General features: G+C 47.3%; 2 protein-coding genes across 2 annotated transcripts in view; one reads left to right on the forward strand and one right to left on the reverse strand.

The window, feature by feature from the left end:
* Positions 1-27,881, forward strand: part of LOC310676834 (tigger transposable element-derived protein 1-like) — a gene marked incomplete at its 3' end in the record, with an annotated part of 1,439,559 nt that overhangs the window by 1,378,375 nt on the left and 33,303 nt on the right. The window lies entirely within an intron of this gene.
* Positions 8,647-27,881, reverse strand: part of CHRDL2 (chordin like 2) — a 42,219-nt gene continuing 22,984 nt past the window's right edge. Inside the window, exons 7-11 of the mRNA XM_083436640.1 lie at positions 27,120-27,288; positions 26,054-26,248; positions 22,312-22,485; positions 16,335-16,427; positions 8,647-9,791 (exon numbers count right to left, since the gene is read on the reverse strand). Coding sequence (XP_083292766.1) covers positions 9,712-9,791; positions 16,335-16,427; positions 22,312-22,485; positions 26,054-26,248; positions 27,120-27,288 — 711 coding nt within the window. The 3' untranslated portion in view covers positions 8,647-9,711. The remainder of the gene's footprint in view (positions 9,792-16,334; positions 16,428-22,311; positions 22,486-26,053; positions 26,249-27,119; positions 27,289-27,881) is intronic.

A 27,881-nucleotide genomic window follows, 5' to 3' on the forward strand; every position in this document is an offset into this window, starting at 1 on the left:
GGCAGAGGGCCTTCTTGGTGGTGGCACCCTCCCTGTGGAACGCCCTCATCATTAGATGTCAGTAAACAACTAGCTGACTTTTAGAAAACATCTGTTTAGGGAAGTTTTTAATGTTTGTTGCTTTATCATGTTTTTAATATTCTGTTGGGAGCTGCCCAGAGTGGCTGGGGAAGCCTGGCCAGATGGCCGGGGTATAAGTATTATTATTATTATTATTATTATTATTATTATTATTATTATTAGAGTTGAGCTTCTTAGCTGCGTTTCTGCTACCCTAAGTGCAACAATCCTTTCGTCAGAGGGGAGTCATTTCAACGGTATCTCATTTCCACCCCTCCTGCAAAGTGTGCCCTGATCCAAATTGACAGGTCAACCTGCCAAGGGTGGCGTTGCTAAGCCAAATCCTTTTATGGGAGGGGAGGCAGGTTGGTCCATGATTAATGGGCCCACATAGGTGGCGTGTCCTTCGCTGGCCTTGCCTCAGCGTCCGCTGCCAAAGGAACGTCAGCCAAAGAGGAGCAGTTTTCCTGCTGAAATGCATCTCAAGGTAATGGCAATAGCGTTCGGAAATATGGAAAGCAGATCACAGACACCAGAGTTGCTGGGGCACCAGCAAGCACAATGTGCTTTTTTATTTTTAATTTTTTTGCTGCAGCAGGGGGTGGGGGGTGGAATCGAGTGGAAATTAGAGGCAGGAAGAATTTGGAGAGAGGGGAGATGTAAGAAATGAAGATCTGAGAGGAGATAAAGAGAAGCCTGGCCATAAATGGGAAAGACAGGGAAGGAGATGTCAGTTCAGGGAAAGAGATATTGCTGGGGATTGTGGGGTGCAAGATTTGGACATTTGGTGGTCATCCAGACTGGATGACATTTGCTTTCAGCTGTGCTCCGCATGCCTTCGTTCCATCTTGAAACAGGAGAGTTAAGCAGGGACTTTTCTTCTGGCTTGAGGCCACCTCCCCTCCTGAGCAAAGTATTGTTATAAGAAAAATATTGCTCCTTTTCCCTTATGGGGTATCCAAGAGCCCGTATAGAGTCCTTAGGTGGGTTCCCTGTCAGAAGAAGAAAACGAAAGAGGCCGACCAGAGACTACTGAGAAGCAAAGCGGCTACAGTGGTGTCTCAGGTTACATACGCTTCAGGTTACAGATTCCGCTAACCCAGAAATAGTACCTCGGGTTAAGACCTTTGCTTCAGGATGAGAACAGAAATCACACGGCGGCAGCAGGAGGCCCCATTAGTTAAAGTGGTGCTTCAGGTTAAGAACAGTTTCAGGTTAAGAACGGACCTCCAGAACGAATTAAGTTCTTAACCAGAGGTACCACTGTAAAAATAAAACAACAAACCAATAGCCCCACCCGCCAAGAACGGACCTCCGGAACGAATTAAGTACAGTGGTACCTCAGGTTAAGTACTTAATTCGTTCTGGAGGTCTGTTCTTAACCTGAAATTGTTCTTAACCTGAAGCACCACTTTAGCTAATGGGGCCTCCTGCTGCTGCCACGCTGCCAGAGCACGATTTCTGTTCTCATCCTGAAGCAAAGTTCTTAACCTGAAGCACTATTTCTGGGTTAGTGGAGTCTGTAACCTGAAGCGTATGTAACCCCAGGTACCACTGTAGTATGTCTTTATTAAACTGTTGCAACAGGGTCGCCACTCACCACACGCAGGAGGGAGGAGGAACCCAGAACAGTGGTGCGCAAGCCCTTATATAGACTTTTGAAATTGCCCACCCTGTAGCCCAAGACCACCCCCCCCCCCCAAATATCATACATACATCACAGAAGGAGGCGGTCTACAGCAGAAATCCTGTCTGCCAGGATACCTGACAATGTTCACTGATTGCTTTACCAGGGCCATTTCCGCCTGGCCATTTCCGCCTGGCCATTCTTTTGTGATGGCAAATACTTTAATTCCTGAAACCAGGTCACAAGCTCACCCTGTTCACACACAAATACGCCCTTAAGATGGGTAAGCAAATGACAATGGAGAGGGTTTCCCATTTCCTTCCTTCTTGCAGAGAAATATTTGAGGAGAGTCAATGTTATGTACTGAGTTGAATAGCATGCAAAATGCAGCACTCTGATTGGTCCTAGAACAATAGAATCCAGAAGGCAGCCGTCTGATTGGTCCACAGGAGCCACCCAATCCAGCTCCAGGTGGAAGTGAATCCTCAACCTGATTGGCCTGCAGGAGAATCCCGGAATTAGCCAATCACGTGGGGCCTATTGTGTAAATAATGTATATAAGGCAGACATTCTGGGGGAACTTCCATTCCTCCTCACCACTATGAGCTGAATAAAGAGCATGAAATCCAATCTCGACTCCGAGTATATTTCAGTCGAAATGGTTTGGGAGAGTCAAAATGGCTTCAGGATTGCTCTCCTGTACTATTTCAGACACATGGTTTATATAGTTATGTATGTCTTTGTCTTGTACATTTATGGACGTTTATTTTATATTTGGGACCTTAGAATTCTTATAACAGTATCATATAACCGCCAACATTCTTCTCATAAAAACGGGGACACAGGTCTCACACCTCCTTTCCAAAACCTGGTAAGAGCTTGCCTGTTTTGGGGAAGCAGGTTCTTCTTCTTCTTTGGCGATCCCTCGCAGCCGAGTAAGATTGTCCTCCATAAACACAGTCTTAACAGTGAGTCCGTAAGTGACTGTGGAGGCCAATTCTGGATCCACACATCCTTCCACAGTGGGGACATTGTTTTCCGGATGTGAGTTGATGACGGTGAGGGTTTGCCAAGCGTGCCTTCCTCTTAGCACGTTTCTCCCTTGCGTCCTGAGTTCGAGTGCCTTCAAAGCCCATGACACCTTTGGGAAAGGCTGTTCTCCAACTGGAGCGCTTGCAGGCCAGTGTTTCCCACCTGTCGGTGTTTATACCACATTTATTTATTTATTTATTTATTTTAAAAAATATTAAATAATTTCAACACACCAAATTATCAAACCATATAACCACATACATTATTTGGTGAACTTCCAGCTGCTTTGACTATTACCCCAATCATTCCCAGCCAGCACAATCAACTGCATCTGGCCATGGCGGACCTAAATTTTTCGGGCCCTGAAGCTTCAACTGCCATGGGGGCCCCTTCGCAACCAGCAACATTGGGTGCCATCAATATCGTCTTCAATGGATCACCACCCCCTTTACAATATCTGTGCTGCAGCCCTGTTTAGGGAAGTTTTTATGCTTGCTTTTTTATAATATATAATATATAATATAATATATTTTATAATAATAATAATATATAATATATATAATATATAATATAATATATTTTATAATAATAATAATAATAATTATTATTATTACCGTTGCACGAGAAGCAATGTCTGCAAAAGGCAGAGGTTTCTACATCTTCCCGCCGCATCTCCCCCACATCCCTCCAGACGATATTGCAAGTGGCGCTATCCCACATCCCAGCCTGCCAAAAGCCAGTCTGCAGTCTGTAATCCCTGCCCACCGGGCAAGCTTAGTGCTCACCTGGCTGTTTTGCTAATTCTCTTTTGTTTGGGGTTTTCCCCACCACCCACTCCATTTTGTTTCTGCACCGACAGTTGATCCGAGCTGCATTATAATATTGGATTTCTCCTCCATTGATTTCAATGGGCAGCTGTAACTTCCATCCCTGAAGTCATAAATGGGTCTATAAAAGGATGGCCCTGTGGTCTAAACCACTGAGCCTCTTGGGTTTGCCAATCAGAAGGTCGACGGTTCGAATCCCCGCGACAGGGTGAGCTGCCCTTGCTCTGTCCCAGCTCCTGCCAACCTAGCAGTTCGAAAGCACGCCAGTGCAAGTAGATAAATAGGTACCACTGCGGCGGGAAGGTAAACGGCGTTTCCGTGCGCTCCAGCTTCTGTTACGATCCTCCGTGTGCCATAAGCGGTTTAGTCCTGCTGGCCACACGACCAGGAAAGCTGTCTGTGGACAAACACCGTCTCTCTCGGCCTGAAAGCAAGATGAGCGCCTCAACCCCATAGTCGCCTTAAACTGGACTTTACCATCCAGGGGTCCTTTACCTTACCTTGAGAAATTTGACAGGCATGATGGCAACTTGATGTTGTGGATTTGAGAGTTAGGATGATGCCCTGCGTCCCTCCCCAATTCTTGAGGTCGTGGAATCTAAGAGAGGTTTCTTTTGCTGAACTGGTCTGACAAGTGAGAAGTCAATGACCTCAGCTAGCCACCCAAGTGTCCTCATCAGCATCCCAAAAAGATGAGCCAGGTTGGGTGAGCTACAGCTAAGAGAGGGTGAGTTAATGGGTGGGCTTTTCCTCCAGCCCCCTCACCTATCTGCTGGGTAGCAGAACAAGAGCGAGACATTCTGGAGCCAGGGAAGATTCTGGAGCAGATCATTAAGCGAACAATCTGTGAGCACCTAGAAAGGAATGCTGTGATCACCAATAGTCAGCATGGATTTCTGAAAAATAAGTCATGTCAGACTAACCTGATCTCGTTTTTTGACAGAATTACAAGCCTGGTAGATGAAGGGAACGCAGTGGATGTAGCCTACCTTGATTTCAGCAAGGCATTTGACAAGGTGCCCCATGATATTCTTGTAAAGAAGGTGGTAAAATGCGGTCTTGACTATGCTACCACTCAGTGGATTTGTAACTGGCTGACTGACTGAACCCAAAGGGTGCTCATCAATGGTTCCTCTTCATCCTGGAGAAGAGTGACTAGTGGGGTGCCACAGGGTTCTGTCTTGGGCCCGGTCTTATTCAACATCTTTATCAACGACTTGGATGATGGACTCAAGGGCATCCTGATCAAATTTGCAGATGACACCAAACTGAGAACCAAGATACCACTGTATTTGCAAATAAGGCCATATACCCTAAAGGCAGCATAGTCTCTGCTAACCTTAATTCCATTGATCTGAAAGCTGCCTATGATTCAATCTCTGTGGGATAGGTAAAGCAAATAATTTAATTAGACAGCGCCTATATGATATTGAGCAACAGAATAATCTGGTCGCAATAAGGAAGTTTTGCCTGTGATACGATTCTTTCCCACCTAGTCATTTCAACACTTTGCCACCCTATTTGCAAAATTTGACAGTTCTAAAATACAGGCGGTCTTTCACTTTCGCAAGATTGAATATACTGCCTCCGGCTGTACTTGAGAGTCAATTTCAAAAAAATCCACTAGAAAAGCGGTTATGTCCCTGTGGAGGTGGCAGTATTGAGTCAGTGGCTCATGTGTTTCTGGCTTGGACCCATTATAAAGATTTGAGGAGTGAGGTTATTACCCCTCTACTATTGTCCATGCTGGGTTGCTCAACCATTGCAACTGTGTTCTTTCTTTTAGCAGATCAAGATGATCAGGTGACAGCAAAAATGGCAAGTTTTTTAGCGGGGCAATTGGAATAAGATTTATTATTTGATTATTCCTGTAAACTCCCAAAACTATATTTTCTATAGTTAAGTTTTTACCTCTATCTTTGGTACATTTTATTTTATCGCAGCGGCTAGTGGCTGATGCACATAAATATTATTCTGCTTCTTCATTTCAAGGAAACTAAACCTGCATAAGCACCTGCAATCCCAGAAATCAGGGTGGTGTGGAACAATATGATTAAGGAAGACATTATTTTTATCCCCCCCCCCGCACAGTTTTATATTCTTTAATATACCACCACAGTATAAAGAGTAAAATAAGAATGATTGGAAGACTTGTTTTGTTAGAAGTCTTTTTTATTTAAGTGTTTAATTAAGTATTAATTAGGAAGATAAAAAAAAAAATGTACGTAAATTTGCTTTTTCTTCTTTCTTTTTTCTCTATTTTCTTCTTTTCTTGTTTCTTAATTGTTTTTTCTTTAATTTTCTTTTTGTAGTATGAGTTTGTAAATTCTTTGTATAAGTGTGTAATTTAAATTAATAAAGATTATTATTTAAAAAAAGGAAGACATTATATATATAAAATAGCAAGAGGAGGCTGCTTGGCTTCAGAAACCAGTTTATTCCGATCTATGAGACAGAGATATGCATCTCCAAATAAATAGATTTCTCCCCAAACTCCCCCAATCAAAACAAGCATAAATACATTTATCAGACTGTGAACCTTTACCCCCCCAAAACGGACAGGGGTGAGTGCAAGTCCCTTTGCACGCTCTCCTCTTGTGACAAATGGACCACATTTGGTTCTTGGGAAGATGCATCTTTCGGTTGATCTGAGTGCAGCGAAGAACGGTGTGAGATACATTATAAATGTGATATAACCATGTACTAAACCACTACCATAGTGCACAGTGTAGACAGTCTGCGCGAGACCCGTGGCACCTAAACCGCCATCATTCCAGGCACAGGCGAGTGATGGGGGAAAGTCTGGTTTTAAACATGGGGACAGCTGACAGGGTTTTCTAGCAGTCACGAAATTAAAAGACACCTGCTTCTTGGGAGAAAAGCAGTGACAAACCTAGACAGCATCTTAAAAAGCAGAGACATCACCTTGCCGACAAAGGTCCGTATAGTTAAAGCTATGGTTTTCCCAGTAGTGATTTATGGAAGTGAGAGCTGGACCCTAAAGAAGGCTGATCACCGAAGAATGGATGCTTTTGAATTCTGGTGCTGGAGGAGACTCTTGAGAGTCCCATGGACTGCAAGAAGATCCAACCTCTCCATTCTGAAGGAAATCAGCCCTGAGTGCTCACGGGAAGGACAGATCCTGAAGCTGAGGCTCCAATACTTTGGCCAGCTCATGAGATGAGAAGACTCCCTGGAAAAGACCCTGATGTTGGGAAAGATGGAGGGCACAAGGAGAAGGGGACGACAGAGGACGAGATGGTTGGACAGTGTCCTTGAAGCTACCAGCATGAGTTTGACCAAACTGCGGGAGGCAGTGGAAGACAGGAGTGCCTGGCGTGCTCTGGTCCAGGGGGTCACGAAGAGTCGGACATGACTAAACAACTAGACAATAACAACTCCACGTGGGAAGGGCTGAACCACTTTTGAGAACATGAGAGCCTGCTGGAGCCAGCCAACGGACCATCTAGTCGAGCATCCTGTTCTCACAGTGGCCAGCCCAGAAGCGTGCAAGCAGGATTCGATCACAGAAGCCCTCTCCCCTCCTGGCAGCTGGGATTCAGAAGCAAGGCTGCCTCTGACTGTGGAAGCAGAATGCAGACATGATGTCTCCCAATTCTTCCACGCAGCATTTACCAGCTCTGCCATTTTTAAAAAATATATATATATATACAGCACATATGCACCTAGGTAGTTTGCATGTGCAGGACAATTGCTGAAAGTGAGCCTGGATAGCTCAGTTGGTTGGAGCCTGGTAACAATAATGCCAAGGTTTCAGGTTCGATCGCCGTACAGGACGACTGAACCATCCTCATTGCAGGGGGTTGCACTAGACTTGCAGCGGTTCTCAATCTGTGGGTCCCCAAATGTTGTCAGACTACAACTCCCATCCTCCCTGAGCTCTGGCCTTGCTAGCTAGGGATGATGGGAGTTGTAGTCCAACAACATCTGGGGACCCACAGGCATAGTTGTCAACCTTCCTTTTTTTGGTGGGAAATTCCCTTATTCCAGCGCCGTTTCCCGCTGCTTCCTGCTGCTATCCCGGATTGTTAAATATCCCGTAGACTGTCCCAGGGACAGGTGAGGCTGCTGATCCCGTATTTTCAAATCTGAAAGTTGACAGCTATGCCCACAGGTTGACATCTGCTGGACTAGCGGATCCTTGAATTCCCTTCCAACCCTGAAATTCTACGATTCTATGGTAAAATGTTAGAGGTTTCTTTTAAAATCCGTCAAGCTCAGCGGTTCCCAAAGTGGGTGGTATCGCTTGGTGGGATTACACAGTGGCGGACAAAACCTCTCGGGTACCTGGGGTGGGGCAAACTGCCCGTAGGGGTGGGGCGGGGTAAGCAGTGCGGTGCCCATATGGGCTAGGAACGGGCCGCGCTGCATGGTGCCTATAGGGACAGGCAGAGGCAGAGCTAGCGGCATTGGCGCAGGTCCCAGGGGGTGCGCCAGCATTGGCATGCGTCCTGGGGGTACACCGCCCACGGCGATGTTACCCCCCCTCAGCGATGGCACCTGGGGTGGACCGTCCCCCCCTGCCCTCACCTTGCTCCGCCTGTAGATTATGGAGAGGGCGCTAAGAGGCAAGGGAGTGGGGCTTCTGGAGGAGTAAATGACCACCATCAGACTTTGAAAAACAGGTATCAGTGGGTCATCCATTTTGCTCATTTGGATATGCGGAAGATATTAAAAATAAATTGAAGCGGCCGCAGAAAGAGGGGGAAGGAAGTCGAGTTTTGAAATGTCGAACTGATTGAAAAATGAGTGAAATGTATATATCTGAAAAATATACAGTGGTACCTCAGGTTACAGACGCTTCAGGTTACATACTCTGCTAACCCAGAAATAGTACCTCGGGTTAAGAACTTTGCTTCAAGATGAGAACAGAAATCGTGCTCTGGCGGCAGGAGGCCCCATTAGCTAAAGTGGTGCTTTAGGTTAAGAACAGTTTCAGGTTAAGAACGGACCTCCAGAACGAATTAAGTTCTTAACCCAAGGTACCACTGTATATATATATGTGTGTGTGTATATATATATATATATATATATATATATATATATATATATAGTTCATCCATTTTGCTGATTTGGTGGGGGGGGTTGGCGGCAGCGGGAAGGGGATTATTGTTTTGCTTTGCTATGTATTTGCTATTTTTATCTTGTGTTTTTATGCTGTGAAACGCCCTGAGATCTATGGATGAAGGGCGGTATACAAATTTAATAAATAAAAATAATAAACTAAATCGTTTCAATTGACTTTGGAATAAATGTGCAATTGCCACTGTTTTGAATGTTGTTGTGTTATTATCTTCCTTGGTGGGTTGTGCAAACTGCTTTTCTGAAGAACGCTTTTCACAGGGTAAGGTAGCGGGGGAACGGGGATGAGTTTGCGGATTGCCAAGGCGGGGAAATTTTGGGCAACCTCTGCGCCAGACACCCCAAAAAACCAAAAAGCCCTTGACATAAGATTTACATTCAAAATTCAAAGGAGAGGCAGAAGGAGAGTGGGCTTTTTAAAGCGCAGTTTGTCAAAGTATCCAGGGGAGATCGTTTGAATTTTGGAATGCCTGTTCTAGTTCCTGAATTCAGATTTCACATTCCGGCATCGGATGACAAAACTTGCGAGTTTGGAGTTTCATCCATTCTTGGTTGCACCCAAAACCTCGAGCGACACAGAGACTCCAACAGAGCGGCTGGGAGGCACATGAAAAATATTCCGTTTCTGCAACAGAAACCCTCTTCCTATTTGCCCTTTGCTATCCCAGAACAATCGGGGAAATAGCAGAATCAAAGCTCTATTATGATGGTTTCCTGTGAGCTCTGTAGAAAGCAGCAGCCCCTCAGTCTCCCCTTCCCCTAAAAGGTTAAAGCATCTTTCTTGGTTCTCCCCCCCCCCTACCCTTCGCAGGAAGCAGGCGAAAGAGCCATCCATTCATTCTTGCAGCATTTGGAAAGGCTGGTTGCATCGGCAGGATCTAGAGCGTTGAAGTCAAGCAGCCATATTGGTCACCCTCATTCCCAGGGGTTAATTTGCTGGCATTTTCACAAAGCTGGTTGCAGATTCTCTTTCCTGCTTCTGCGGTGATAGTTGACTCAAGAATGCAACTTTACCCCATATATATTAATATCAATAGACTCCACCCCCCACCCCCAATTCTTTTACAAGTTCTTGATTTCCCTGTCCGGACTTTCGGAGATCTTCGCCTCTGGGCCTTGCACCAGGAACGTGTTCCAGTAAGCTGAGAGAAGATAGAAGGATATTCATTACTCACTATTCCCATGAAACGTATACCCTACAAGGGCAATAAACTATTTATAGAATATTATCTCTCCCCCACTCCCCATCCTCAAAAAAAAATAAATGCTAGCAATGAGAAAGGATCCTCTGCTACTTTAAATCATAGAATCATAGAATCATAGAGTTGGAAGAGACCACAAGGGCCATCGAGTCCAACCCCCTGCCAAGCAGGAAACACCATCAGAGCACTCCTGACATATGGTTGTCAAGCCTCTGCTTAAAGACCTCCAAAGAAGGAGACTCCACCACACTCCTTGGCAGCAAATTCCACTGTCAAACAGCTCTTACTGTCAGGAAGTTCTTCCTCATGTTTAGGTGGAATCTTCTTTCTTGTAGTTTGGATCCATTGTTCCGTGTCCGCTTCTCTGGAGCAGCAGAAAACAACCTTTCTCCCTCCTCTATGTGACATCCTTTTATATATTGGAACATGGCTATCATATCACCCCTTAACCTCCTCTTCTCCAGGCTAAACATGCCCAGCTCCCTTAGCCGTTCCTCATAAGGCATCGTTTCCAGGCCTTTGACCATTTTGGTTGCCCTAAATACTAATTTATTGCAGTGTGACCTTTTGCAAATGAGAATCTCCTTCTGCAGATGAACCGCCTTTTGCGAAATGAATCAATTCCTTCGCAAACCACACGCCCTCTATGTAGGAACGCAGGGAGATGACTTTGGCTAGGTTAAAAGGTTGAGTCCCCCTAGCTTGGTATTGCCAACACCAGATTTTGGCAGCCTGGCGAAACGCCAGATGCCTTGACTACAACTCCCATCGTTCCCAGCCAGCGTTGTCAATTGCATCTGGCTGTGCTGGACCTAAATTTTGGGGACCATGAAGCTTCAATTGTCATGGGGGCCCCTTCGCAACATTGGGTCCCATCAATATCATCTTCAATGGAGTTGTTCCAGGACAGATCGCAACCCCCATTAGAACAACTTTGCTGCTGGCTCTCAGACTCTGAGATTGTTGAAATCTTCACAACAACAAAAATAACTCATTTGAGTTGCATGACTCAAATTGGGTCTATATGCACCATTTTTTTTAAGCAATGTGTACTCAAGTTGCTTCTGGGGCCGCTCCAGGATTAGTGGCCCAGAAGCTGCAGCTTCATGAATTTCATAGTAGATCCAGCCCTGGCATTTGGCAGGGCAGCCGTTGTGCCAAACAGCTGGAGGGCACCAGGTTGCCAAAGGCTGGACCACGCTGGCAGTGGGTTTCCAAGGTTTCAGCCAAGGGCCTCTCCAAGCCTGCCTCTAGATTTGAGCTGACCAAAGACACTGAGGTCCAGCTCCGAGGGCTTTCTGGTGGTTCCCTCCCTGCGAGAAGTGAGGTTACAGGGAACCAGGCAGAGGGCCTTCTCGGTGGTGGCTCCCGCCCTGTGGAACACCCTCCCAGCAGATGTCAAAGAAAAGAACAACTACCTGACTTTTAGAAGACATCTGAAGGCAGCCTTGTTTAGGGAAGTTTCTAATGTTTGATCTTTTACTGTGTTTTTAATATTCTGTTGGGAGCCACCCAGAGTGGCTGGGTAAACCCAGAAGATGGGCAAGGTATAAATAATAAATAAATAAATTATTATTATTATTATTATTATTATTATTATTATTATTATTATGCAAACATTAAATGGAAACTTGCTGCAAGATATGGAAAGGTCATGGACATCTGTGGGTTTAAAACAGATTCGTGGCAGACATTAAGAAGGTGAGATGACTAAACAGTCTTTCTGGTCCAACAACTTGTCCTCACCAGAGGCACCAACTTGACCAGAGGATTTTTTTTGGGGGGGGGGGTTGATGGCGCATGCAAAAGTTAAAAAACTCAAAATCCAGGACATTTGCTTTAAAATGTAAAATTCTCTCCGGATGAGAATATAGGACCCCCCCCCTCAAAAGAGGACATGTCTGGGAATTCCCCAGCAGCCACTGAAGCCAAGCCACACTGTGACAGTGGCGTAGCGTGGGGGGTGCAGGGGGGGCCGGCCGCACCGGGCGCAACATCGGGGGGGGGGGGCGTGCTCGCACTCGCAGCTCTCTGCCCCTACCTGGCTCACTCACTCTCTCTCACTGCAGTGCTGGCTGTGCGAATCCGATACGAGCCACCGGGTCGCCGCCCACTGTGGAGGGGAGGGTGCCAGGCGTGTGGTGTGGTGCGGTGCGGAGAGAGAGTAGAGCGAGGGACTATCTGGGGGAGGGACAGTGCAGCGGGGGGCGCAAATTACTTGCCTTGCCCTGGGTTAGGGGGCGCAAATTACTTGCCTTGCCCCGGGTGCTGACAACCCACGCTACGCCACTGCACTGTGATCAGCCTCCTCTGCAACTGACTGTTGACCCCCCACTGCAAATATTTTATTGGGGGGGGGGCGGTGGAGGAACCTGGGCCCCTTAAGAGTTGGCACCTATGGTTCTGACAGTGGCCAATCAGATGCCCCAAAGGTAAAAAGGTAAAATACTCCTGGATGGTTAAGTCCAGTCAAAGGCAACTATGGGGTTGCAGGACTCATCTCGCTTTCAAGCCGAGGGAGCCGGCGTTTGTCCACAGACAGCTTTCCGGGTCATGTCGCCAGCAGGACTAAACCACTTCTGGTGCAACAGGACACTGAGATGGAAACCAGAGTGCATAGAAAAGCCGTTTACCTTCCCGCTGGAGCTGTACCTATTTATCTACTTGCACTGGCGTGGTTTCAAACTGCTAGGTTGGCAGGAGCTGGGACAGAGCCTACCTTCTGATCGGCAAGCCCAAGAGGCTCAGTGGTTTAGACCACAGCGGAAAATTCTCACACAAAAGCCCTCTCCCCTCCTCTGGTTTCCAGCAAGGGGTATTCAGCAGTGTTTCTGTCTCCCAGCTATGGTGGCAGAGCACATCCACATCATAGCTAGAAGCCATCGACGGTCCTGTTCTCCACAAATTTACCCAATTCTCTTTTAAAGTTTGGTGAAAATCCCTGCCTCCAGCAGGAGCATAGCTATCAACTTTTCCCTTTTCTTGCGAGGAATCCTATACGGAATGAGGGAATTTCCCTTAAAAAAAGGAAAACGTTGACAGCTATGCTCAGGAGCAAGTCCCAGAGTTTAATGATGTGCTGTGTCTTTCATGCTCTGGAACGGCCATGACACAATCGCTAACCTTAGAGAGGTATCTGTCTGCTGGCCTTTTAAGCAATCTTAACAAATGATTCCTACAGGAAAGCAAAGCCGGTCCTTGCAGTTTCTGGTAACAACACTTACATATCTTCCAGGAATGCTCCAGGAGCTATTTTTAATATGGGGGATTATTTTTAATATGGGGAGGGGGAATGGATTCATCTGACACATCTTCCGCTTCCCAGAATGCCAGATGGATTGCATATTATTAGACACCAAGCAGCTCTACAGACTCGGGAAGGGACGCGATTCAGCGTGGGTGGGGGTTTCGTAACCCTCGGCCCGCCCTCGACGAAATGCGAGTGGGTGTCTCTGGCAGCTTCTGATGTCCCGTAAAGTGCAGAGACGGAAGAAAGACTCGCAGCAGTCCAGTGACTAACAGAGCAGAGAACAGAACAAATCGCGAGCTTAAGGCGACATACATTGAGACTGGAGGCAAGTCTCCCTTCAGTAGAAGTACAGTGGTACCTCTGGTTAGGTACTTAATTCGTTCCGGAGGTCCGTTCTTAACCTGAGACTGTTCTTAACCTGAAGCACCACTTTAGCTAATGGGGTCTCCCGCTGCTGCCGCTGCACCGCCGGAACACGATTTCTGTTCTCATCCTGAAGCAAAGTTCTTAACCCGAGGTACTATTTCTGGGTTAGCGGAGTCTGTAATCTGAAGCGTATGTAACCTGAAGTGTATGTAACCTGAGGTACCACTGTACGGACTTGGCAAAGAACTCTTAACTTCTGGCTCCGCCTAAACTCAAATCCCCCCGGTTTACTTCATGACTCCCATAAAAGTGCCTGGCTTAAAACCGTCTATCAAAAACTTCACTCTTGTGGCCTGTCCCCACAACACCTATGCGCTATGGGCCCCATTAAAGCAAACAGTCTAATTGGTCAACGTCTAAAAGATATTGAGCATCAGAACAACCTGGCCGCTATAAGGAAATTCTGCCCTTGGTATGTTCATTTTCCACCTCTCCATTTTGATTCTCTGGCCCCATATCTGCACAAACTTATTATCCCAAAATACAGGTGTGCTTTTACACTAGCAAGACTGGATGTTTTGCCATCTGTGGTACTTGAGGGTCGATTCCAAAAGATCCCGCCTGAGAAACATCTTTGCCCCTGTGGAGATGGTAGCACCGAAACAGCGGCACACGTCCTCCTGTCCTGTACTCTCTACAAAGACCTGAGGAACGAGATCATCACCCCTCTCGTCCTAACCATCCCAGGACGCTCAACCACTGCCACAATGTCCTTTCTTCTAACAGATCAAAATGAGCAGATAACAGCAAAGGTTGCTAGGTTCATAGCCAGGGCAATCAGAATAAGGGCCACTAACTGACGGCTGATTCAGGACTTTAAATTGTGCTCTTATATCCAATTTCCTTTTCTGCATATACTGTAATGTTTTACTATTGCTATGGCCATTGGCTAATGCGAATAAAGTTTTATCTATTTATCTTAAAGCGATGTGTTCACACCTGGTTAAGTCTAAAAGGGCAGCAGGTTTGAAGCTCGCCCCACATTCTGTTCCTTTCCGGCGCTTGTCAGGTTGGGGAAGTGTTAGTTTCGGAACAGAGAACGCGGCAGCTAGACTGGGGACTGGGAGCGGTCACCAAGACCACATAACACTGGTCCTGAAAGACCTACATTGGCTCCCAGTACGTTTCCGAGCACGATTCAAAGTGTTGGTGCTGACCTTGAAAGCCCTAAACGGCCTCAAAGGCCCAGTAGACCTGAAGGAGCGTCTCCACCTCCATCGTTCTGCCCAGACACTGAGGTCCAGCGCCGAGGGCCTTCTGGCGGTTCCCTCGCTGCGAGAAGCCAAGTTACAGGGAACCAGGCAGAGGGCCTTCTCGGTAGTGGCGCCCGCCCTGTGGAACGCCCTCCCATCAGATGTCAAGGAAATAAACATCTGACTTTTAGAAGACATCTGAAGGCAGCCCTGTTCAGGGAAGTTTTTAATGTTTGATCATAGAATCATAGAGTTGGAAGAGACCACAAGGGCCATCGAGTCCAACCCCCTGCCAAGCAGGAAACACCATTAGAGCACTCCTGACATATGGTTGTCAAGCCTCTGCTTCAAGACCTCCAAAGAAGGAGACTCCACCACACTCCTTGGCAGCAAATTCCACTGTCGAACAGCTCTTACTGTCAGGAAGTTCTTCCTAATGTTTAGGTGGAATCTTCTTTCTTGTTTTCTCGTGTTTTTAATATTATGTTGGGAGCCGCCCAGAGTGGCTGGGAAAACCCAGCCAGATGGGTGAGGTATAAACAATAAATTATTATTATTATTTATTATTATTTTAATTTTTTATTATTATTAGGGTGCCAGGCTGACTAAGGCTGCCCTATCATATCATTCCCAGGCCTCTTCTTCTCCCCTCCTTAACCAAAAGACTTCAAACTTTCTCTGGCGTGTTAGTGTTCTGCAAGCCGGGAGTTACTTTCCACTGGGGAGCATTCAAACACACACGGCACACACACCCCAACCTGGAATCTCAGTGGTAGACTCCCAAGAGGGCTTTGCCTCGCATGGCATGCTTAGTTTTACAAGCAGCCCCCATTCGATGTTGTGAGCTGTACCAGAAAGTAAAGTGTCTGGGGGGGGGGTGTGTGCATTAACCTCAACAGCTAAGAAAGCCAAATGTTTCATGGCAGCTTGTCTTTGAATTTTATTGCACGCCCCCAACCCCCCCCCCCCACTGGTCTTGCAATTCTACCTCTTCTTTCCTGCTTCAACGCATAGCTGTCAATGTTTCCCATTTTTTAAGGAAAATTCCCTTATTCCCAATAGGATTCCTTACAAGAAAAGGGAAAAGTTGACAGCTGTGCTGCAACGGAATGGACGCGTGTGGCACTGTGGGTTAAAGCACAGAGCCTAGGACTTGCCGATCAGAAGGTTGGTAGTTCGAATCCCCGCGATGGGGTGAGCTCCTGTTGCTTGGTCCCAGCTCCTGCCAACCTAGCAGTTCGAAAGCAGTTCAAAGTGCAAGTAGATAAATAGGTACCGCTTCGGCGGGAAGGTAAACGGCATTTCCGTGCGCTGCTCTGGTTCGCCAGAAGTGGCTTAGTCATCCTGGCCACATGACCCGGAAGCTGTACGCCGGCTCCCTCGGCCAATAAAGCGAGATGAGCGCCGCAACCCCAGAGTCGGTCACGACTGGACCTAATGGTCAGGGGTCCCTTTACCCTTACCTTTACCTTTATGCTTCAACAGAGACGGGAGGGGGAATTAAAGACATTTTTGTAAGTTTGGTTGTTCCTCCTGCTGGATTGGCAAAGCCCCAAACAGACCCAATCCGAACCGCCACGCCACCTTCGAAAGCTCAGCTCGGGTTAGCCATACCTTCGTTTGTCCTGGAAACCAGCCGGAAGTTCTGCACTTCTTGCCGGAACTCTTGTTTCTTGACCTTCTTGATCTGGATCAAATGAAAGATTCCTACAAAAAAACCAAGAACCAGACACAGATGCATAGTTTAGAAAATTATGTGGGATGTGATACTTAGATAGCAGTCAAGTACAACATACCTTGTTTTCCTAGAGTGGACATGCAAGAGGATGTTTGGTCCAGCCAGTCAGAACTTCCTGTTTCCTCCTGGACTGGGACATACTTCCTCTTACATGTGATTAGAGGTGGGTGTGACCTTACCTGTCCAGGTAACAGAAAAGGACAAGGCACGCTGCATACTCTCCCCTATTTGACTTCTTCCATCCTTGGAACAGCAGCTTTTTAGCTAGAGATGCTTCTAGCCAACAGAGGACAAAGGGACTATCTCCATATGGGATAGATTACACTTGTATATACTTTGTAACTAAGTCTGCCTTCAGGGATCCATTTGTGAACTGAATGTGTGAGTAAACTTCTTTTATATATACTATACACAAGATTGTGTCGTGTCTATTCTTTTAAGAGGGATATAAGGGAAATTACCAGAAATCTAAAGGGACGCAGGTGGCGCTGTGGGTTAAACCACAGAGCCTAAGACTTGCCGATCAGAAGGTTGGCGGTTCGAATCCCTGCAACGGGGTGAGCTCCCATTGCTCAGTCCCTGCTCCTGCCAACCTAGCAGTTCAAAAGCACATCAAAGTGCAAGTAGATAAATAGGTACTGCTCCGGCGGGAAGGTAAACGGCATTTCCGTGCGCTGCTCTGGTTCGCCAGAAGCGGCTTAGTCCTGCTGGCCACATGACCCGGAAGCTGTACGCCGGCTCCCTCGGCTAGTAAAGCGAGACGAGCGCTGCACACCCAGAGTTGTCTCTGACTGGACCTAATGGTCAGGGGTCCCTTTACCTTTACCTTACCAGGAATCTAATATTGAGAAGCTTAAACAAGCTTGCAACAAGCTAACCACTATGCGTTTAAAAGGGGAATGTAAAATTCTGCTAAGCTATATAACTTGCCTCCGGCAAACCACTATGTACAGCGCATGTGCGGCGTCACTACGTACAGCGCATGCGTCGTACGTAGTGATGCCGCACATGTGCTCTACGTAGCGACGCCCTGCCCGGGTGTCACGACGCCTTTGTTCGCCCCTGGTCTGGCTCACAGCTTAACACCACAATGGCATCTGGTTGGCCACTGTGAGAACCACATGCTGGACTAGATGGGCCACAGGCCTGATCCTGCAGCCTCTTCTCGTGTTCTTATGCAGACTGAAGTGGCACAGGCCATGCTGTCTTGCCAGGATTCGACCACCTTTATGTCACTCGCGTGGACAACTCCCCGGCCTCAGGTATGTCGCTGGAAGCGAACCTAAGAACAGCCTCAAACTATTTCCTTGGGGGTTTTTAAGCAGAGGTTGGTTGGCCATCTGTCATGGATGCTTCAGCTGAGATCCCTGCATTGCAGGGGCTGGACTAGATGACCGCTGGAGGTCCCTTCCAACAATCCTATGACTCTGGCTCTATTGTCAAACCACCTGGAGCTCTGGCCCTGCTGTAACACGGCGCATAAAAAGGACATTTATTTTATGTTGCCCGTTCATCCCTTCTCCTATCTAAGAGAAACCTTCTCCTCTCTGCCCTGCCCTTCCCTTTTTTTCCACAGCTCCCGCCAAACGTGGTACATATTTCATCCGTCCTGGCAGACACAGCAACTGGGTTTTGGGTTTCTGCTAATCCCCCGACGTTTTGAAACGTGGCTCAAACAGGAAATATAAAAATATTTGTCTGCAGATTTATGCGCCTTTCTGTGCCGCTGCCATTGAGTCAATTGTTTAAAGTGGAAAACGGACTGAGGTGCCTTTTTTCTGAGAGAGAGAGAGAGAGAGAGAGAGAGAGAGAGAGAGAGGGTGGGTGGGCGCCCACATTGAGTCACGGAGGCGAATCCTGCCAAGAGACTTAAAGCAGGGGCAATTTGCTAGGCACATAAAAGATCTGGGGCTGCAGCCTCGGGCCACAACTTTGCATGGAATTTGCATATGCTAATTCCCACGTACACAATGCAGATCCATAATTTGAATGCCACAGAAGGCATGCCAACTGATATTTACATCCAGCCCTTTGCCAGATAGTCTCCCATTAATTGGGGCTCCACCCCAGATTACTTTAGGTCAAGTCCTTCCAATTAACTTCACCACAGATCCTGCTCCAAATAAACTCAGTTCCCCTTCAATTATCACCCCCTGAACACCCCCCCCCCCGCAACTCTAGATAAAACCACCTTCAATTAGTTTATTTCCTCGTGTAAATATCCTACCCGGTTACTCCCATTCGATCTCCCCAAAATTAATTACCTACTGAGAAACATCTGGGGCACTCAGAAATAAAGGTTTGGGGGTCTAGGCCCTGCTCTGAGAGACCCCTCCTGGACCCCCATCCACACAGAGCGGAGGGTTGGACTAGATGACGCCTTGAGGGCCCTTCCAACTCTACAATTCTGCGATTCTGTGAAATGGGCCCTCAAACTCGGGATGGATCCAGAGATGATGATGATGATGATGATGATAATGATAATGATAATGATAATGATAATGAAAATGATAAGAATTTATTGGCAGAGGGGCTTTGGGACCACAACTCTGCATGAAGGCAGATGTAACCTAAACTAACCCAAAAACTTGAAATGTTTTCTGCAGAGAACTTTCAGTGAAAAATAAATAAATTGGGGGAGCGCCCCACACCACCCACTCTTCCTAACACACTAAAATTAAAAAATTAAGGTTATATATATATATATATATATATATATATATATATATATATAATAAATGTACCAAGCAAACACGTACATAAATATATAAACCACATGTCTGAAGCAGCACAGGAAAACAGCCCTGAAACCATTTTGACTCCCAAACTGACCAAATGTTTTCTCTGCAAGGCTGAAGGAAAATGGAAAAGCCTCCTCGTTGTCTTTTCCTTCACAAATCCTGTCTTAAGGGTATGTCTGTGTATGAATAGGGTGTGAGCCTGTGACCTGGCTCAGGAACTAAGTATTTGTCATTACAAAAGACTGGCCAGGCTCCCCAGGGTATCCAATCAAGTAAGCATTAACAGGTAACCTGCCAGACAGGAGATAAACAACACACTCAGATTTCTGTTGTAGACCGCCCTTTCAGTGATGTAGGTATGATGTATCTGGGGGGTGGTCTTGGACTCCAAGGCGGGCAATTTAAAATGTCCATATAAGGGCGAGCACACCTTTGTTCAGGGTCCTCCTCCTTCTGCGTGTGAAGGGGGCACCCTGTTGCAACAGATCAATAAACATCAGGCTTACTAGCTGCTTTGCTTCTTAATATTCTCTGGTTGGCCTCTGTTCTTTTCTCCTACCGATAGGGAAAGGACTCTATACGGGCACTTGGATACCCCATAAGGGGAAAAGGGCAGATTTTGTTTACAACAGAGGCCAGGGTTCGAATCCTCACTCGGCCATGAAGTTCCCTGGGTGGCCTTGAGAGCCTTCTCTCAGCCTGACTTACCTCTGAGGGTTGTTGTTGTTGTGGGGGTTAAATGAGGAGGGGGAGAACCATGTACGCCACCTGGAGCTCCTTAGGGGGGAAAGGTGGGGCACAAATGCAATTAAATAAATGCAATTAAAGAATAATAATAATAAAGGTTACGGGACGCGGGTGGCGCTGTGGGTAAAACCTCAGCGCCTAGGACTGGTCGGCGGTTCGAATCCCCGCGGCGGGGTGCGCTCCTGTCGTTCGGTCCCAGCGCCTGCCAACCTAGCAGTTCGAAAGCACTCCCGGGTGCAAGTAGATAAAGAGGGACCGCTTACTAGCGGGAAGGTAAACGGCGTTTCCGTGTGCGGCTCTGGCTCGCCGGAGCAGCGATGTCACGCTGGCCACGTGACCCGGAAGTGTCTGCGGACAGCGCTGGCCCCCGGCCTCTTGAGTGAGATGAGCGCACAACCCTAGAGTCTGGCAAGACTGGCCCGTATGGGCAGGGGTACCTTTACCTTTAATAATAAAGGTTGTTCCCCGCTCCCCATGAGACTCCTGCATTGCGGGGTTGGACTAGATGACCCTTGGTGTCCCTTCAAATTCTGTAATTTTATGATTCTATTATCTATGGGTAGGCCTGTTAAAGCAGTCTAGGGGGCTCCTCCTTCCCCTGTTTTAGCCACACAACAACCCTGTGGGGTAGGCTAAGCCAATGGATAGTGAGACATGGAACGCCCCAGGGAGGATTCGTGACCAAGCGAGGATTTTCGAACCCTAGTCTCGCTCGCCTTAGCCCAACCACTACACCGCAATGTGGCCGGCGGAGAGGCGACGGTGCTCCACCAGCCTCCTATCAAGCCTGGAGGGCTGTGTGGTCTAGCGGTTAGAGTGCCAGGATTGAGGAGTCCTGGGTTCGAATCCTGGCTCGGCCTTGAAGTTCACCGAGCGACTTTGGGACAATCTCTCACAAGCCAACCTTCTGCGCGTGATTTTTTGGGAGGCCAACTCATTGGGAAAACCTGAAATTCAGTTCAGCTTGTTCCGCTGCCCAGAATCTTTCCTTCCACATCACTCCTTTCGGGTGGCTCCTCTCCTCTGGCCTCCAGCCTAGGGACCACCCAACGAACGCCGTATAAAACCGGCAACCCAACCCCAAACATTGCGCCTCCACCGCTGACAGGTTGTAAGCGATATCACTGGTCAAACTTGACAAGGATCTGGGTGACCTGCTCTCTCGGTCCAGAAAGCATTTGTTACTCTGGAAGTATTTATTACCCCCTCCTTCCGAGTAGCTTTGAGTTTGGACTCTCACGCTGTGAAATATACTCAGAGTCGAGAGTGGATTTCGTGCTCTTTATTCAGCTCATAGCGGTGAGGAGGAATGGAAGTTCCCCCAGAATGTCTGCTTTATATACATTATTTACACAATGGGCCCCACGTGATTGGCTAATTCCGGGATTCGCCTGTAGGCCAATCAGGTTGCGGATTCACTTCCACCTGGAGCTGGATTGGGTGGCTCCTGTGGACCAATCAGACTGCTGCATTCTGGACCCTATTGTTCTAGGACCAACCAGACTGCTGCATTCTGAATCCTATTGTTCTAGGACCAACCAGACTGCTGCATTCTGAATCCTATTGTTCTAGGAACAATCAGACTGCTGCATTCTGAAGCCTATTGTTCTAGGACCAATCAGACTGCTGCATTCTGAAGCCTATTGTTCTAGGACCAATCAGACTGCTGCATTCTGAAGCCTATTGTTCTAGGACCAATCAGACTGCTGCATTCTGAATCCTATTGTTCTAGGACCAACCAGACTGCTGCATTCTGAAGCCTATTGTTCTAGGGCCAATCAGACTGCTGCATTCTGAAGCCTATTGTTCTAGGGCCAATCAGACTTCTGCATTAAAGGTGCGGCTTATATTTGGGCCAGATTCTAAGTAAGTAAATCTTACTTCCCAGGTTATTGCCTGATTCTCTATTAAAAGCAACATGATGGGCAGAAACAATAACAACGTGAAAAACTTTGTGGAATAATTCAAAACATCAAAACTAACAAACTGAAGTCTCTGAAAGTCTCTGAAATGAACCACAGTTCCAGACTTTACCCAGAGGAGAGCAGGCTGTGAAGCTTTGTATAATCAGCAAATGTCCAATTCTGATGTCTATAGCTATTCGAAAAAAGTTTGGTTAATGAAGAAATTGCATATCTCTCTACTTACAAGTGTTGAACTAATTGGCTGATGAAGAATTTAATGAAACAGGTTTAAATGGAAAATAAATAATAATTATTATTTAAAAAAGAGAAAATGCTTTGGTTGAAAGACTGTGTATAAGTCCTCGAAGTAAATAGATGAAACTCATAATACTCATTAAAAGCAAGGCCAAAACCCAGCTGCACAAAAGCGAGAGCGCTGCAGGTTCGAAAGAGCTCCTCACCTTTCACGAGCTTCCAGATGTAGATCTCGACATCTTCCGAGGATTCCCGCTCGATCGCAATCTTCCTCAAGTTCTCTTTGGGGTTCTCTGAGGCAGAGGACGGAACAAACATGTAGACGGACACTTGGCATCTGGTGGTATCGATCTCGCTGTCGGTGGGCGCCTCTTTGTCCTCTAAAAACACACACAAACAGAGACATCTTTACCATTGGGCATAGTGGCGCTGCAAGCCAGGGCGCCAAGCCGTGGAGGGTGCCAGGCAGAGAGTCCGGGGAGGGGAGAGCAGGAGGTAAGCGAGGCGGAGCGGGGCCTTGGTGCCTGTGTGCCTCGGGCGCCCGTCGGAGGCGGGAACACTCCGGATGTTTTCCCGCAGTCCAGAGCTCTCTCTGCCGGCTCCGCAACACACCACTTCCTCGGCTGCGTGGCGTGTGCTTGCATCCCAAGCTCTGCGCATAATAAACATGACTCTACCACCGCTCCCCCCATCCACTCTACCTCAAAAGACCCCCACGCTCGAGGCTACACGCTGCAACTGCTGCCCCCAGCGTCCCTCCCTCCTTCCCTTGCTTCTCCACTGCCTTGCACAGAGCCTGTTAGAATTCCTGCTCCATGACTGCAGTCATGGGATTGTTGTCTATCACATGACGGTATGCGTTTTGACTCCACAGAGTGGCACGTGAAGGAGACAGGATGTTTGTGTTACTGTGTTCCATGAAGTGGGACTATTGTCCTTTGTTCTTTCTCTCTTTGCTGTCTGATGTTAGAGAGAGAGGGAGCCATGTTGCAGTGCTCCGTGTGTGTTTATATGTAAATAAAGGTAGATTAGCCAAAATGCTGAGTTGCTGAGGTCTGTCACGCAAGATACGCAAACTCTGCAGATCCCTAAGTGTGCCAGTTTCTGTTGGCATCGGTCATTGTGATGACTGAAGAAAGCTTTCGAAGCTCCCAAATAATTGACCAGGAGGGAAGGAACATGCCAGTCAGGTATGTGTCTCTGCCAGGGTCCTACTCAAGTGTAGGCTGAACTCCTGACAGCCTGGCTCATCCCGCTGCCCACACCACCTCTGCACTCCTTCATATTGTGATAGGAATTTTGAGGTCTTAGATATATGGTAATGTTCATAAGTGTACCAACCAAGCATGTACATAGATCAGCACAGGAAGACCGACCTGGAACCATTTTGATTTCTAAACTGAGCAAATGTTTTCTCTGCAAGGTCAAAGTGGGAAACCTCCCCATTGCCTCTTTCCTCACAAATCCTGTCTTAAGGGCACATTTAAGATATGAATAGGGTGTGAGCCTGTGACCTGGCCCAGGAACTAAGTATTTATCACTACAAAAGACTGGCCGGGCTCCCCAGGCAATCCAATCAAGTAACCTGCCAAACAGGAGATAAACAACGACAGGAGGAAAAAAACTTTCAAATTTCTGTTTTAGACCACCTTTTCTGTGATGTAGGTATGATGTATCTGGGGAGTGGTCTTAGGTTACACCCCTTCTGTGATGTATGTATGATGTTTCTGGGGGTGGTCTTGATCTACAGGGTGGCAATTTCAAAAGTCTTTATAAGGCCTTGCGCACCATTGTTCTGGGTTCCCCCTCCTCTCCTGTGGGTGAGGGGAGCACCCTGTTGCAACAGATCAATAAAGATCAAGCTTACTAGCTGCTTTGCTTCTCAATATTCTCTGGTTGGCCTCTGTTATCTTCTCCTACCAGTAGAGAACCTATGTACTCTACATGGGCTTTTGGATACCCCATAAGGGAAAAAGGGCAATTTTTGTTTACAACAACATGAACCACATTTCCTTCCCCTGCCCTGTGTTCCCAAATAGAGCGCATTGCAGTAGTCCAAGCGAGAGATAACTAGAGCATGCACCACTCTGGCCAGACAGTCTGCCAAAGCCTCAGGTCATGGCATGGCCCCAGTTCCAGGACCCAAATGAGTGACACCCCGCTGGCTCCTTCGCACACCCATGCCAAGGTGTCATTTACACTCTTCCCGGTTCTCCCTGCATCATTCCTGTTTTCCAACCGCCTGCCATATTTATCTTTGGCCTGCCAAGGGGCTCACGAAGAGACGTAGTCTGGCCCTCGGGGTGTTTCCTTCACCCGCCACTGGTAATGTTCTGTTTTTGCTTGCAGAGTAATTAATAAATTAAGTTTGGGTTTATTGTGTCTAGTCGAGGTTCTTGGACGCCCCAGCCGGCCGTGGCCTCTTCCTTGAGATTTTCTTCCTCGGGCAGAGCTATAAATAAGTGGCATTTAATTCAGAGGTGGCAGCTCTGCATACAAGCAACATGTTCCAAAGTTCATCCGTCAGGGAACCCTGTGAAATTTCTCCTGGCAGCGATGCGGGAGCCACATTTGCACCCAGTGATTTGTAGACTTCACATAACCATGGTGTATCCTTGCATTAAAGGTAAAGGTAAAGGGACCCCTAACCATTAGGTCCAGTCGTGATCGACTCTGGGGATGCTGCGCTCATCTCGCTTTACTGGCCGAGCTCACCCCATCGCGGGGATTTGAACCACAGAGTCCTAGGCTCTGTGGTTTAACCCACAGCGCCACCCGCATCCCACCCTTTGCATTGGAATGGGCCAATCCATCCACTTTGCAAGCTCCCATATTCTCATTTTTCCCACTTTCCCACTCTCCACATTTCCATTTTTTAAAAAATATTTTTTATTAGTTTTCAATTACAATAATCCAATAATAAGCCTCATTATAAAAAGGTAAAGGTAAAGGGACCCCTGACAGTTAAGTCCAGTCGCGAACGACTCTGCGGTTGTGGTGCTCATCTCGCTTTACTGGCCGAGGGAGCTGACATTTGTCCGCAGACAGTTTTTCCGGGTCATGTGGCCAGCATGACTAAGCCACTTCTGGCAAAACCAGAGCAGCGCACGGAAACGGCATTTACCTTCCCGCCGGAGCGGTACCTATTTATCTACTTGCACTTTGACATGCTTTCGAACTGCTAGGTGGGCAGGAGCAGGGACCGAGCAACGGGAGCTCACCCTGTCGCAGGGATTTGAACCGCCAACCTTCCGGTCGCCAAGCCCTAGGCTCTGTGGTTTAGACCACAGCGCCACCCGCGGACCCAGCCTCATTATAACAATGCCAAATCACAATGCAACTAATAATACCAATCACCGAGATGCCAAATTAAACAATTTAGGTGGCCCCCTGTGAGCTAGAATTGATGGTTTGATGATTTGCTTTATTTCTGCGTTCCAAGATCTTACAAATTCCAATTAGGCTCCAGTCGAAATAGCAATCCTTTATATCGCAGCTGCAGTTTTAACGTCTTCCATTCGTATCGGCACATGAAATGATTAATATACCCACAGGTGAAGCATTCAAACTCTCTTCTGGTTTTTCCTGTGTGTGGCAATTATTCTGTCTGTAATGTTTCTTCCTGTCCTTGTAATATATGGTGTCTATCCGTTCTCCACATTTCCACACCAGTTTGCGATCTGAGTACAAATTCCTCCTAACGTACACATTTTCGTATTCAGCGTTGCCTAAAATTCACATTTTGGCATGCATCTTTCCCCTAGTGTTTTGGGAATATATGCATTTCTGTGCACGCCCCGCCTTAGTATTCTTCCTGGTCCTAGAATCCTAGAATTGTAGACTTGGAAGGGACCCCTGAGGTTCATCTAGTCTACCCCCCCCCAGTCCTATACAGGAAAGGGGTAATACACACAAGCATGAAATGCAGTCAGTGTGTCTGTTTATTACCTGGGCAGACTTTACAACATTTCCCTTCCACATTTTCAGGTTCCTCGCAGGGGTACTCCTTGGGGCATGTGATCTTCCGGCAATCCTGGCTCCCATCTTTGCATGTGCACAGGATGCAGGGCAGGAGCACGAAGTGGCGGATCGTGGGGTGCCACACTTCTCCGTGCGAGTAGGTCTTCCCGTTGTACACACAAGCTGGAGAGAGAGAGAGAGAGAGAGAGAGAGAGAGAGAGAAGACCACAGGTGAAAATACAAAAAAATAAAGAGCGCAGTCCAAGTTCAAGCCATTTGAGATGTGTGGGAAAGTTAATGATAGTAGGAAGGTAAAAGGTAAAGGTGCTGGAGGAGACTCTTGAGAAGAAGATCAAACCGATCCATTCTGAAGGAAATCAGCCCTGAGTGCTCACTGGAAGGACAGATCCTGAAGCTGAGGCTCCAAGACATTGGCTACCTCATGAGAAGAGAAGACTCCCTGGAAAAGTACAGTAGTACATCTGGTTGTGAACGGTATCCGTTCCAGAGGCCTGTTCGCAACATGAATAGCCCACAATCTGAAGCACCATATCTGCACAGGTGCGCAGCGCGATTTGGGGCTTGTGCGCATGCGCGAAGCACGATTTAGCGCTTCTGCACATGCGCGAGCGGCGAAACCCGGAAGTAACCCTTTCCAGTCCTTCGGGTCGCCGTGGGATGCAACCTGAAAAAACGTAACATGAAGCAAACGTAACATGAGGTATGACTCATGTTCTCTCACGCTAGTAAGTGGTGTAGCAGAGCTGATTCCCCTCAATATAGCTGGAAGCTAGTTTGTAGATTTGTTTGAATCTCTTAGTTAAGATCATTTCCTGGTGTCCCCTTTAAGCCCTCCTAAAACAATAAAGACACGAGAGTCTTTCTGAGTGAAGTAACAAGAGGTTTACTCACATTTCAGTTCACGATTTGATCCCGGAAAGGCAGGCTTTTTACTTGGGTGGTTACATAAAGAAACTGTGAGTTCATCTCATAGGGAGACTGAACTCACGTGCTGCTGGCTGCGCATCGCAGTGTTCACCTGAACTGACGTTACCTTTTTTGTTCTGCTCCTTCAGGATGATTCTGACAGTCGTTCCGCCACTCCCCACTTTCTGTTTGATGCTCTTGGGGATCAGTTCCAGCGAGGCTCCCGTCGGGGGATCAACTGCTCCGGCAGATCCTCTGTTCCCGGCGCCCACCGTGCAGTGGTAACGGGGGTGCCTCTGCAGAGCCAGACAACATGGAAAGATCCCCAGTCAATTCAGCAGGCGATCTCATTGCATGGGGTCAGGCTGGATGACCCTCAGGTGTCTCAGCCAACTCTGATTCTAGTCTCATTCAGTTAAAGGCTCTTTAGAGTGACAGTTCCTGAGATGTGTGGACTAACAGGGGGGCAACGAAAGCGGATTCTGAGAGCCCTTACGGAGGCAAAGATATTTCAAGGCATGGCTGTCAACTTTTCCCTTTTCTTGCCAGGAATCCTATTCAGGATAAGGGAATTTCCCTTAAAAAAAGGGAAACGTTGACAGCTATGTTTCAAGGTTGGGAGGATAAAGATCCACCACCCGTCACTCGGTGGTCTGAAGATCTCGCTGACCTTTCTACATTTGAAAGTACAGTACAGTGGTACCTTAGTTCTCAAACGCCTTGGTACTCAAAGAACTTGGAAGCCAAACACTGCAAACACGGAAGTAAGTGCTCCGGTTTGTGAACCTTTTTCAGAAGCCGAACGTGCTCTGTTTTGAGTGCTACACTTCTGTTTTGAGTGTTACGCTGAGGTCTGTCTGTTTTCGCTATTTATTTTGCATTTTTGCGA

The sequence above is a fragment of the Podarcis tiliguerta genome (genome assembly GCF_965153285.1).
Source record: "Podarcis tiliguerta genome assembly, chromosome: 4".
NCBI classification, from domain to species: domain Eukaryota; kingdom Metazoa; phylum Chordata; class Lepidosauria; order Squamata; family Lacertidae; genus Podarcis; species Podarcis tiliguerta.